Consider the following 13,020-nt stretch of genomic DNA (forward strand, 5'->3'; position numbering starts at 1 on the left):
GGTTCGCCCTTAATTAAGGATCAATCGTTTTTTATCGGTAAGACAGATTCACAAATCCTCTAACCCCAACATCAACGCGAACACCCAAAATGATCGACTGCACAGTTCACCTCCTCTCCCTCGACTCCTCCCTCTCCTCCAAAGACGCCGCCACCCTCCTCTCAAAGGCACTCTCAACACCCACCACCACCAACCCACTCCTCGTAACCGGCATCCCGCACGGCTGGATCCACAAACCACACGTCCAAGACGCCGCCCTCCTCCTCGCGCACGACTGGCACCTCTTCGCCCTCACCTCTCCTCCCCCAAACACACCACTAAACCTCACCGCAACAAACAACTCCATCCTCGCACACGCCACAATCGCCATCTCCATCCCCGAAACCCAATACACCGCCCTCCTCACCACCCGCAACTCACCCCCAACCCCCCTCCCAACAACCCCTCCGCTCCCCGCAGCCTGGCACAACCCCCAAACCAACACCCTCTCCATCCCTCCAAGCGCCATCGCCCCAAAAACAACAACAAATCCGACAAGCACCACACGCCCCGCTCCCGGAACTCTCAACCTCGACAGCGAAATGGCCTCCTTCCTCTCCTCCCTCCTCCCCTCCCCCGCCTCTCAAACCCCCATAAGCCTCTTCAATCTCTTCCAGTACGCCCGCGCAGACTCCACGACCCACGACGCCTACATGTCCCAGTTCAAATCCACGTTCGGCGACTCCGCCGGCGCGAGCGTCAAGTTCATGGGGCCCGTGAAATCGCCCCTGGCCCTCTCCGTCTCCCCTCCGTCGTCCTCTGAGGGCGAGGGTCAAAACCAGGCTGCGCGGGGCCAGGGCTGGCAGGACGCGAACCTGGTGCAGTACGACAGTGTCTGGCACTACGCTTGGATGCTTTCGACGGGGGAGTATGCGGAGCTGAATCGCGGGAAGGTGGAAGGGTTGGCGGATACGGGCATTTTGGGGGTGGGGGAGTGGGAGGTTTGGGGGCTGTGATGACCTCGAGGGTTCCAGTTGACTGGGGAGGGGAAGAGGCGGGGGACGGGGAGGGTTCATGTGATATACGGTCCTGGATGATCACGGGCGACAACGAACACGTCGGATTCGAGGTCCTGCGGCAACGAGTTTCGACGAGGCTGATGTTTTCAAGTTCGAGAACATTGCATTGAGGCCTGGAAACATAGACCTGTTGCGCATTCGCCAACTCAGCCTTTCAAGAGCATCGATCTCGTCAGTCGATCAAGCGGAGACCGTCGCGCTCTTGTCGACGACCCCTTTCTCCGAGGCTCTGAGCTGCTCTGCTGCCGCCACAGCCAATTCCTCCGACCTCGACTTGCTGTTCGGATCAAGATACGGCACCTCGCCGATCCCAACAGCACGGTGGCCGAACCGCTCGCCCAAACCGTCATAGTCGAACGTCGCGCTGTGGAAGGCACTGCGGTTATCCCAGATCGCTGTAACAAACCATCAAAGTCAGCCAAACAATCCCACAAAAACGCCCACCAGACAATCTCGCCAAAACTCACCAATATCATTCTCATTTCTCCACTTAAACCTCACCGTCAAATCATGCGCGTCCAGAATCCTCCGCCTGAACAACCCCAACAACTCCTCGCTCTCCTGCCCCTCCAGCTCATTAATCCACTTCGGAAACGGCCCGATCGCGAAAAGGCTCTTCCACCCCGTGACCGGGTTCGTCCGCACAACAGGGTGCACGGCGCTCAGCTCCCTCCCAACATTCGCCGGCGCCCCGCGCGGCCCCTCGTGCACGACGACCTGCTCCGGATTCGCCGCCGCGGCCTTCAGGAAGCCGTCGCCGACAAACGTCGCCGTGAGCCCTTCCAGGAAGCGCCGGTAGGCGGGCGAAAAGCGATCGTACAGCTCGTAGCCGCTGGCCCAGAGCGTGTCGCCTCCCGAGCTAGGCAGCTGCGTCAGGCGCAGAGACGTGAAGTCCGCGGGCACGGGCTCGAACTGGATGTCGGAGTGCCACTGGGCGGAGTCGTAGCGGCGGGGGCGGGAGCGGGAGCGGATTTCGTGGGCGAAGAGTTTCTTGCGCGCGAGGGAGGAGATGGTGCTGATTTCGGCGTCGGCGAGGCCGAATTCGGAGGTGCTGTTGAGGATGGGGTGGGTGTGCAGGGTGCTGGTGGGGGGTTTATTGGTTGCGAGGCCGAGGGAGTGGATGAGTGTTTTTTGGAGGGCGTCGGTTAGGTTTGTTTGCGAGCGCAAGAAGACGACGCCGCGTTGGGAGACTGGGATGCGGGGGTTAGAGGGGTTTTGGTGGAGGGTGGGAGTGGTGAGAGGGACTTGTGATGGCTAGGTCGCGGAGGCGTTCTGATGAGTTCGAGGCGTTGAGGATGTCGTCGACGAGGTTTAGGTCGGGGTATTCGCGGCCGATGACGGGTGTGGTTTCTTCGTGTTTGAAGTGGTCGAGAGAGTCGGAGAGCTTTAGAGGTTCGGGGTATGACTTTTTGTCTGTTGTATTTCCGATAGAGGCATCTTGCTGCTGCACGTCGTCTGAAACAGCACCTGGAGCCATATTGAGAGAAGGGGTGTATGCGAGGAGTGGTGCTTAGCAAACTACAACCAACCCGATCGAAGTACCTTAGGAATGCTTCCAACCCAATATAAATGGATGCTCAACTTCAACCGGCATCCTTCGACCCCGCCATTGCAGGCTCCATGTTGCAATGCATCGGCGGGGTGCACCATAGCACGCAATCAAGCACATCATAGCCGAAGACGAAGCATTAAGCCGCCTCGCCACGCAACCGTCTGCATAGATTGGCCGAAAATCAGCGCTTATCTGCAGTAGACGGTGAAGGATGGTTGGAGTCAAATGCTTAGGCGAGGTTGAAGTATGCCGTGTTATCCGTTGAGGAGACGAGGTCTCAATGACCCCAACCCTAACCCTGGTAAGTGCCACTGATATGGTGTTGGGGTTTCAAATGCCTTTTGATCATTAGAGCGTTCCGATGGTCCAATGTTCTCGAATTAGTATCAGGTATTGCTATTGGGATCATGGCTATGGCGTTTAAATGGCCATTCCTTGGTAATCACACTGCCTCGTTGTTTGGTTGGGGCAAAGCGACAAAGACGCCGCTCCACCGTTTACAACTTTCCTTGTCATCGTAGCAATCCAAAGTTAGTCCAGTGACCATTGCTACATATATTCACAACATCGGTCAACTCATCTATTATCCTTCGCCATGTGCTCCGGAGCTCCACTCGACCTTAGAACCCAGAGGTCATCCCTCCAAGCGATTGAAGACGTGGGCATCTAGGCTTCTTGATCCTACGAAACAGCCATCCTGTCCCTTATTGTCAAAACGAGATAAGTCAAGAAAACGCCAGAGCCGAAGGGATGAGGCAAGGATAGCTCCATTCACGTGTCTCATGCCGAGTTGTAGTGTCGAGGTATTTTCGAGCGATTCGTACAACCCTCCATCCAATCAGACGGCATCAACGCCCGGCCCACACCGCAGACGACATCCATGCATGCCGTACACACTCACCTCTTACCACCCAACCAGCGCAGTCCAACAGCGTCGAACAAAGCCCTGACTCTTCGAGTTCGGAAAACCAAGTGCAATACACCGGCCAAAGATTCATCTGACACCTCGCACAGCATGCTATTCCACCCCAATCAACCCCCAAACCAGAACCCCAACTCCCCAAAACCCTAGCGCCTCGCACGCCATCTGTCGTGACAGCTACAGCCCACCTTTCACCACCTGCCATCCTCGAACCCTCAAATCAGAACCCCTCCTTCCCCGACCTCGCATTCCAGATCTATTCGCCGCGTCGCATGGCAGCAACGTGCTGCCGCCCCGCTTGGCGCTCGGTGGTATTGTAGTTGCGATGGCGATGTCGTGATTTCGATGAGAGCTTGGGGAAGAGGGATGTTGGCCAATGGGGCGGCTTGAGGAGAGGGGATCATCGTGAGAGGTTTAAGACGTGATTGTCGCGAGTGCCGACGTGCCGGCTTAGGTAAGTAGGCGTCGACGGTAGATAGGTAAATGGGACTCCACGGAGGGAGGAATTTATATAAGGCGTGGTATCTTTGATCCTCGCTCGCGCTCGCTGCTACCTAACCACCTGCCTCCAAAGGCACCGACCTGATCACCTCCCCTCCGCACTCCCAAACCCTCGCCCAGCAGACGGACCCTACCACCTGCACCGAATAGAATCATCATCCTCCACCATGGCGCCCGCCCTCCTCTCCCCCTCCACCCCCACCGATCGTTCCTCCGAAGAACAACAAGCCACAGCCCTCTACAAAAAAGACAAACTCCAGAACGGATCGTCCAAAGAAGCCTTCGCCCAATCGACCGCCAGCACAAACTACGCGGCCGAACTGCACGGGACCGCCTCGCACGCCGCCGCCTCCCACCCGGAGTACCTCCCCTACTGGGACGACGTCAAGTACCCGCCGTACGAGCCGTTCGAGGCCGTCGAGCGCGGGCGGGGCGCTGACCCCACGTTCCCGAACTTATTGAAAGGAGGCGATGGGGAGGAAGGAGTGCAGGTGCGGGACCTGACGGCCAACATCGGCGCCGAAGTAACCGGCGTGCAACTATCCGGGCTTGACGAGAAAGGCAAAGACGAGCTCGCGCTCTTCGTCGCGCAGAAGAAAGTCGTCGCCTTCCGCGCCCAGGACTTCGCCGACCTCCCTATTCAGCAAGCACTGGACATCGCCGAGTCCTTCGGCCCATCACACATCCACCCCGCCAGCGGCGCGCCGAAGGGCTTCCCCCGAGTGCACGTCGTGCACCGCTCCGCGGCCGACACTACCGCGAAAGACTTCTTCTCGGAGCGCACGAACAGCATCACGTGGCACAGCGACGTGACGTACGAGCTGCAGCCGCCGGGCACGACGTTCCTGTACTTGCTCGACGGGCCCGCGGCGGGCGGCGACACGCTGTTCGCGAACCTGGCCGTCGCGTACGAGCGGCTGAGCCCGGCGTTCAAGGAGAGGCTGCACGGGTTACAGGCAGTGCACTCGGGGCACGAGCAGGCGGGCGCGGCGCTGGCGCGCGGCGGGACCGTGAGGCGGGAGCCGGTCGCGACGGTCCATCCGGTGGTGCGCACGCATCCGGCGACGGGCGAGAAAGCGCTGTTTGTCAACCCGCAGTTCACGCGGCGGATCGTGGGGTTTAAGAAGGAGGAGTCGGACTGCTTGCTGGGTTTCCTGTACCAGCATATTGCGCTGGGCGCGGATTTGCAGGCGCGCGTCAAGTGGGAGGAGGGCACGGTGGTTGTTTGGGATAATCGGGTGACGGCGCACACGGCGATTTTGGACTGGACGGATGGGCAGAGGAGGCATTTGGCGAGGTTGACGCCGAGGGCGGAGAGGCCTTTTGAGACGCCGTATGAGGGTGCTTGAGTGAGGCGAGGTGGTGAGAGGATGGGGTCTACTGGAGGATTAATCTGGTTCGGTATATATGATGATATGAAGAATTGTTGAAGCATTCTGGAAGTTCGTGGCCGATGAGATAAAAGGCATGTTGATGCATTGTTGAAGTTCGTGGCCGATGAGGATCATTTTACTATATGTCCATAATAAGATGGCTGACCTGTAGATTGGCTGCTTGAATATTGAGCAGCTCTTGGAGTCAACAGAGTACGATAATAAATCCTCGACCTACCTGTATCGCGCAGACACGACGACAAGCCTTAACACTGCCGTAGAGAAGACGCGACGCAACACCGCGAGCACGGCTACATCGCGGACGACACTCCTTGACCGTGACACAACATCCCGTCAACAACAAATGTCCGGTGGTACAGGTGAGGTCTCTCCATCCCAGGATAGCCTCGTAAGTCTCTCGTATGTGCGTCTGGCACTGACCAGCGGCCGATGCACATCATCGGTGGCTCGGGCTCCGAGACAAACGGGTTCCAGAGTTTCAGCATCTGCACGACGCGGAACGATGAGACACTGAACGGAATGCGCGGGCGTCGGAGAAAGGCGAACCGGTCCTTGGGGGATTTGCGCGGCCAGCTGGTGCTGTGAAGTCTAGAAGCGCGACTACTGCGGGCGAGGGCGGTGGGTACCTGAGGCTGTACATAATTTGGACGATGGTCGGCAGCGTGTTGGGCGAGCAGCAGTAATCCACCTCTTCAGGCTTGCGCGTGCAGGACGGCAGGTGCCCTGGCGGGTCGCGTGTCTGCGTTCGGCGCGCGGTACGGTAAGGCGGCGCATGCGCAAGTGTCAGTAGCGCTGGACGGTGGCTTTGGGCAATAATCAATTCGGCGGGTCAGGAGGCAGCGTTTGGCCGGTGCGTGCAGGGGATCAGTGCGGCAGGGCAGGGCATTGGTGCAGCAGCCGCAGGGCTGGTGGCATCGGCAGGCCAGACGCGCGAACCGTGGGTCGCTCTGCGGCGACAGGCGTCTAGCGCGGCGCGCGAGGTGCAGTCTGGCTCGGGCGGTGCAGGGGTTTTGCGTGCTGGCCTGCGGACGTTGGTGTTGCAGGACTCAGGAGGTGAGGTGCGGTGCGGAGACGGCGAAATCGATGTGCGACGTGCGCTGCGGGTGGGCATGGCGAAATGCACTATTGGGAGATGGTATGGGATTGATGAGGGCGAGGACGATAGCCTGGTGCACGGTGGTGCTCCAGTATGTATGTAGTATAACGGTGTATGCCAATTGCTAGCAGGACGGGTAGACAGTCTCATGTCAACCGTCGACTCGAGCACGCAAGCATCCCAGGCGTTGGCTTCAGCCTTCAGCATCAATAATAATCAGCCCTCCCATGCCACGCGAGAGCACACGCACGCACGCACGCACGCACGCACTCGCACACGCGCAACAATACAGTAAGAACAATCTCCTCAGGGCCTGGCTGACCTCTGCCCTGCGCCGCGGAGGAGGCAGCAGCAACTCCACCCGGCCAACCCACCAGCAGACGCAGGTCTACGCTACCGCCCGCCGTCACCTTTTTCCCTCCAGCAGCCGCCTCCGCTGATTCGCTGCAGCCGCTGCCTGACGCCGCCCGCGCCAAGCTGCCCCTGTCGTCGCGCCTGGCCCTCCCATTTGGTCGCCTCTGCTCTCCACCGCCGCTCGCTGCCTCCTGCTACTCCTGCTCGCTCTCCTCCTCTCCACCACGAGACCCTCCACTCATCACTCCCTCCTTCGCCCGCCGCCCTGTCCGTTGCCAGCATCCTCTCCGACTCTATCGTTCCTTCTGCCATCCTTTGCGCCCGCTGCACATTCTGCCTGTTTGTTTGACACCGCGCGCCTTGTCCGCCCGTCGCCAGACCACCGCGCCTTAATTCTCCCCGACCGCCCGACCACGCCTCTGCACGCGACCCGCTTGACAACGAGCACGGCCTCCTTGTCACCGCTGCGTCAGACTACTCCTCCTCCTCCTCCACCACCCTCATCCATCTGTCTTGGCTCGCCGCCCAGCCAGCAATCCGCGCCCGCACCGTGAAGAGCTTGCTCTCAGCGCTGCCCTCATCGGCGTCACCCGGACAAAAAGCTTGCAACCGCACCACCACCACCACCAACAAAGAGCTCGGACTCGGTATACCCCAGCGGTGTATTTACAGACAAAGAACATCCCCACCACCGCCACGCGGCTCGGACCAGCTTCTTCAAAGACCACACCTTTCTAATCCCATAATCTGCATATTTGCTGTTCGCTTTCACCCAGCACTCTAATTTCGGTGCCTGCTCGCCGGAACAAGTCGACTCCGCTTCTTGCCTCGCCTTCTTCCCGCCCGCACGCCGACCCTCATCCGCTTCCTTGACAGCCTAGCATTGGTACCTCTCTGCTTCACTTTCAACCGGACGGCCACCTTTTTGATTTTCGCATTTACGACACTAGACGGATACCAAGCTTCATACGATCCCAGAAAAGAGCATGGACACTGGCGGTCTCGCTCAAATGACTTACAACAACAACAATAACGGCTTTTCTACCACAGGGCTCAACGCCCCGGCCTCTGGCTTCGGCTCCCGTGGTTCCCGCTTCAACTCCAAGAGGTTGAGCGTAGCGCTCCCTCCCAAGGTCGGCTCCATCAGCGAGCACGCTGTGGACGTCCCCACCCCGCGCACCAGCCGCTCGCACCTGCTTGCCGGCCTGCGCACCCAGCCCAAGACTCCCTCAGTCCCGGCTTCCGCTCCTTACAACCAGTCTCAGCACCACGTCCCGCAGTGGGCTGACAACAGGTACAACGCCCACCAGCAGGGTGTGCCTCAGACTGCCACCGGCGCTGGCTTCGACATGTCTCAGCAGTACGCTATGAACGCCGCGCGTCAGATGTACTCTCTGCCGGAGCAGGTCCTGGCACCTCCGACATACGACCAGGCTGAGGGCATGGATCAGGCAACTCTCGAGCAGCTGCAGATGACCAGCCTCTTCCTGGCCCAGCGTCAGCAAGAGCTTCAGCAGAAGCTTGCCGCTCTGTCTCTCCAGCCTCAGCCTCAGCAGCAGCCTCAGCAGCAGCAGCAGCAGGTCAACTACGGCCGTGGACAGTTCTCCCAGGCCCAGCAGCAGCTGCAACAGATGCAGCAGATGCAGCAGAATGTCTACAACCAGCAGCAGCAGGTCCAGCAGCCGATCGAGGTCCAGCCTGGCGTCTACCTCGTCTACAACCCAGCTACCCAGGGCTACACCTACGCTGTCGACCAGAGTGTCCAGCAGCAGGTCCAGCAGACCATGTCTCCGCCTCAGCAGACTCAGGCCCCTGCCTACTCTCACATGAACACCCCGAGCTTCAGCATCTCTCCTCCGCCCGCGGAGAAGACTCGTTCCTTCACTCCCCCGAAGAAAGCGCCCTCTCCGCCCACCACCCTTGAGAACGTCGAGCCTCTGCCGCCGCCTTCTGCGAACGCTTTCCGCCGCGGCCACAAGAAGGCCTCTTCTCTCGCCATCAACCCTGCTGTCACCGCTCCCGAGGGTCCCAAGACGTCTTCCGCCGCCGTAACTCGCAACCAGCGTTCCGTCTTCCCTCCTACGCCTATGACCAGCACTTTCGGCCCTGGCGCCGCCCGCGCTGGCGACCACCCCATGCGCCAGCCTCGCGGCCCTCCCCCGATCGAGGAGCTCACCTCCGCTCCCACCAGCAAGCACGAAGGCAGCAAGAACTTCGCGCAGCGCCAGCGCCGCCGCGCCCTCGACAGCCTCCTCCGCGCCGGTACCATGCGCCGCGGCGTCAACGGCTCCCCTCGCGACAGCCCCGTCAGCGAGAGCGAGTACCACCTCCCCATCTCAGCCGAGCCCGAGGACTTCCTCCCCTCCGGCAACAGCAGCCGCAAGATGAGCCCGATCGGCTCCGAGATGAAGGCCAAGCGCGGCAGCCAGGACTCCGCCGACGGCTACTTCGGCCTCAGCAGCGCCAGCAGCTCCGAGGGCGAGGAGCTCACTTCTTTCAAGCAGCCGCCCACCCCGGCCACGCCTGTTGGCGAGGCGCCTGTTGGCGGCGAGAGGAAGAAGATGATGCTGGGCGTGCTCAATGCTGCTGAGAAGAGGCGCAGCTTCGTCTTGTAGTTTCTTATTTTACTGTTTTATCTCCAATAAATCGTCACATGGGGAAATCGGGAAGGCCATCTGATATCTCTTATCGAAAGACTAGATCTTCCGATTCGACGCTGGATGGGATGGAGGGTCGGGTTGGTCGATGGCTTCGAGACGACGACTCTTACTTATGTTCTTATTCTCCTTTCTTTTTTTTTCCTTGTTCGCTTCGATCCGAACGGGGGGGTACGAATTCCCTTTGCCTTTCTTCATCTTTTCATCTTCACTTTGTCACCAAACTCTTATTCTTACGAACGGCCGATCGACTGATTGATTGAGATGGATTGGAGGTTGGAGAGAGAAAACCGATACAACTACACAACCAAAGAAACGAACGAGCTTCTCTACAGAGTTCTCTCCGCCAACGCCAACGGCAGGCGCGGTATCTTTCACCAGGCACATCACTCAACATCACAACAGAAAAAGATCTCGAGAGAGCATTCTTCGCTGCGCGAATCTGCTCTTACTGTTACTCTACCTTTCTCCGCCAGAGTGCGCCACGTTGGTTCTCTCTCTCTCTCACGCGCGGCACGTTGATGGACGGACGAACGGACGGACGGTCTACTTTGTTCTGTATTGGAATTGGAAAGCCCACGAGAGCCTTAGGTATTCTTACTCTTACTCTTACTCTTACTGGGGGGAGATGGAAAAGAAAACGGAAATGAAAAAGAATTATTAGCCCAAAGACCCAAGGCTTTTTTCTGATTTTTTTTTTTTTTTTTTGTCTCTGAGTTTTATGGCTTTCTTGTTTGTGTACATTCCATTCCACTGCTCGTTTCTGCTGCGGCTCTTCTATCTCGATGTTGCTTCGCTTCTGACGGCGACTTGGATCGAGGAGTGAGTGCTGCGTGGCGGAGTGAGGTGGGGGATCAACTTTGGGGGGTTTTTTGAGCCTTTGTTTCACTGGGTGAGGAGGGAGTGAGTGTTCCGAGCACCGTATGTATGAGGATTAGAAGATCGTGGACGAGCGAACGGGAGAGGACGGAGGGAGGGTTCTTCAGGGGGTCTTGGGTAGGTATTCGCGACCGAGAGACGTAGCGCAAGGTAGTTTTACGGATGATAGCAATACCTCACCTTGTCTTGCCTTGTCCGATATTCATCTGTCTATCTATTCGTCCGTTCGTCTACCATACCTAGGAAAGGTACCGCTGGTGATCGCCCGCCTCGTCCGTCCTACTTGTGCTTCCACCCACGCTCTGTGCGTACGTGAATTGACAGGGTGACCTGCCACGAAGGAGAGCGAGTGAAGAGAGAGGGGAGGTAAGAGGCTCGGTACTGGACACGAGGGCTCGATTATCGATGAACGCACTCGTGTCCGGATCACGACTCTCTACTTCCCAACATGATTCGTCTATCCGCGGGTGAGTCCTCGACCGTCTCGGAATGTTATCGTGTTGAGCGTGTAAAGAAGGCGCTCTTTGCTTGCTTTTATCGTCGGGGTGCTTGAGTGCCTCCGTGCGTGTGGATGCGGATGTGAGTTCTTCTCGGGCTCGGGCGAGCCGAGACTGCCTGCGTGTACTCTTTTGCTCGCTCGCAGTACTCGCCCGAGTTTTGGCAGACGGCATTCCGTTCCCGGCGCGCCATTTCCCCGCCCATGTGTGTGAGCGCTGGTGTAGACATCGTGCTCTTAGGAGTGCAACTGATGCGTGAGGGTGGTTGACGCTGCTGTGCATTGTGGTGAGGGCGTGTAACATATGCATGTATAATTTGGTACTAGCTTGCGCTTAGCTGTCGAGTGGCGGACCGCCAGGTAGGTGTCTAGTCTCGCTGCGCGCGGCTTTGTAGTCGCGTACTAGACTTCGAAGTGCTTCTATTGACATTGCTTTTAACTTTCGTATGTTCGTGTAAGACATGTACATGTACAATCTGAGGGCTCTAATGCCAAACTAAGCATCGCTCATGCTGCCGGATACCTGATCGTAGTCTTGCTGCGTGCGATTCTGTACAATTTGCCGCGAAGTCGGGTCGCGGCCGATCTCTGCTGCTGTGGTCGGTCCACTCTGAGCCAGGTCCAATCGACTCATTCATAAGCGACCGTCACAAAACCCCCCGTCCCTCGCCCAAACATCCAAACCAATACCAGCACCAACACCACCACAAACCCCGCGAACCCCACCCATGGCCTTCCCCACCCCACCGCCTTCCTCCCCCCAAAATTCGCCCCCAAAACCTTCCCCACCAACCCCCCATCCCCCTTCTCCGGAAAATCCATCACCACAACTCCCAACCTCCCTCTACCCCCAGCACCGCCCTCCAACTCCTCCCTCCTCCCATCCAACCAAGCCCCCAACCGCGCATTAACCCCCTCCTCCCACCGAAACCCCCAATAAGCCCCGGCGGCAATCTCCCGCGGCGGAATCTGGTAGTAGAGATTGAACTCGAACGCGGACGTGAAATTCACGAACCAGTGCTCCAGCGGCGCGGCGGGCGAGGCCGCGAGCGCGAGCGTGCGGGAGACGAGGAGGCCCTTTTGCGTTATGAGCGACGGCAGCGGGAGGGGCGACGGGAAGGAGTAGTGGTCTTGAATTGTGAGGGTTGCGTGCGGGGTGGAGATCGTGAAGGGCGCGGAGGGGTTGTCGGGCCAGGGGGTGACGTCGATGCCGTAGGCGAGGGGCCGGGGGGAGGGCAGCGTGAAGCGGCGGAAGAGCTGGATGCGGGAGCGCAGCTCGCCCAGGGTCGGGGTGGTGTTTGCTGTGCGCCAGCGGGAGGGGGTGGCGGAGAGAAGGTTTGTGATTGCGGTGGAGAAGGGGAGGGTGGAGGATTCGGGTTTGCGGTCGCGTTTGATCTGGGCTATGAGGGCTTCGCCTGGGTGAGTGGAGAGCCAGGCGTACATTTCTGAGAGGACGGTGGAGAGGCGGAGGTTGAGCAGGGCGCTGCCGTGGACCATTTCGAGCTCGTTGGCGACGAGGCCGCAGCGGAGGTCGAAGAAGCGGATCCCGGCGTCGAGTTGGGCGGTTATGGAGAGAGTTTGAGTGGCGATGAAGGGCCATGAGTAGGTGTAGGCGGCGCTATCGTGCGTGCCGGGGATGGTGAGGGCGGACATGAGGGTTGAGGAGGGGATGTGCGACATCCATGAGTCGCCTGTTATCTTCGGCGGTGGGGTGGCGAAGGGCCACGACCGCTGGTGTTTTGGCGAGGCTTGATCACCGGGCCATTGATAGCCTGCAATCTGTTCTGAATCTTCATTGCGGGCATTGCGAGAGTCCAGTAAGGGTTGCTTCTCGGTCATGGATGGGTCTGGGTTGGTGTATATCGTATCTGGACGCGGTGCTGCGTCGCTGTGCTTGGGTGTCATCACATCGTCTAAATCATGCTATCAAATATGTACAATTGCGCTTAGAAACAAATGCGGCCCGCAATATGGACGGGTCGATGCTCAATGCCTCGCGTCGCAATGCATTTCCAATGGCGAGATCGAGTGAGGTCAGGGCGGGAACAGCCGCCGCCGCTGGCTGGGGTCGCTGCTGGCGTTGACTTCGCTTGGAGACTAGGGTTATTGTG

The 13,020-nt window shown here is 58.9% G+C and overlaps 5 protein-coding genes across 5 annotated transcripts; 3 read left to right on the forward strand and 2 right to left on the reverse strand.

Moving 5' to 3' along the window:
- Nucleotides 1–89: 89 nt before the first annotated feature.
- Nucleotides 90–995, forward strand: WHR41_06018 (uncharacterized protein; the record flags this gene model as incomplete). Its single annotated transcript, XM_069374623.1, has 1 exon — nt 90–995. One exon carries the CDS (start codon nt 90–92, stop codon nt 993–995), a length of 906 nt encoding a protein of 301 aa, XP_069228751.1.
- A 151-nt stretch (nt 996–1,146) lies between these two features.
- WHR41_06019 (uncharacterized protein) lies at nt 1,147–2,535 on the reverse strand (the record flags this gene model as incomplete). The annotated part of the gene is made up of 3 exons (XM_069374624.1): nt 1,147–1,453; nt 1,526–2,248; nt 2,304–2,535. 3 exons carry the CDS (start codon nt 2,533–2,535, stop codon nt 1,239–1,241), a joined length of 1,170 nt encoding a protein of 389 aa, XP_069228750.1. The 3' UTR covers nt 1,147–1,238.
- A 1,665-nt stretch (nt 2,536–4,200) lies between these two features.
- WHR41_06020 (uncharacterized protein) lies at nt 4,201–5,382 on the forward strand (the record flags this gene model as incomplete). Its single annotated transcript, XM_069374625.1, has 1 exon — nt 4,201–5,382. The coding sequence occupies one exon, from the start codon at nt 4,201–4,203 to the stop codon at nt 5,380–5,382; it is 1,182 nt and encodes a 393-aa protein (XP_069228677.1).
- A 2,481-nt stretch (nt 5,383–7,863) lies between these two features.
- On the forward strand, nt 7,864–9,492 carry WHR41_06021 (uncharacterized protein; the record flags this gene model as incomplete). The annotated part of the gene is made up of 1 exon (XM_069374626.1): nt 7,864–9,492. One exon carries the CDS (start codon nt 7,864–7,866, stop codon nt 9,490–9,492), a length of 1,629 nt encoding a protein of 542 aa, XP_069228774.1.
- A 2,047-nt stretch (nt 9,493–11,539) lies between these two features.
- WHR41_06022 (uncharacterized protein) lies at nt 11,540–12,748 on the reverse strand (the record flags this gene model as incomplete). The annotated part of the gene is made up of 1 exon (XM_069374627.1): nt 11,540–12,748. The coding sequence occupies one exon, from the start codon at nt 12,746–12,748 to the stop codon at nt 11,540–11,542; it is 1,209 nt and encodes a 402-aa protein (XP_069228675.1).
- Nucleotides 12,749–13,020: the final 272 nt, after the last annotated feature.

This window comes from Cladosporium halotolerans, assembly GCF_011745625.1.
Source record: "Cladosporium halotolerans strain TM138-S3 chromosome Unknown Sca18, whole genome shotgun sequence".
Lineage (NCBI taxonomy): Eukaryota > Fungi > Ascomycota > Dothideomycetes > Cladosporiales > Cladosporiaceae > Cladosporium > Cladosporium halotolerans.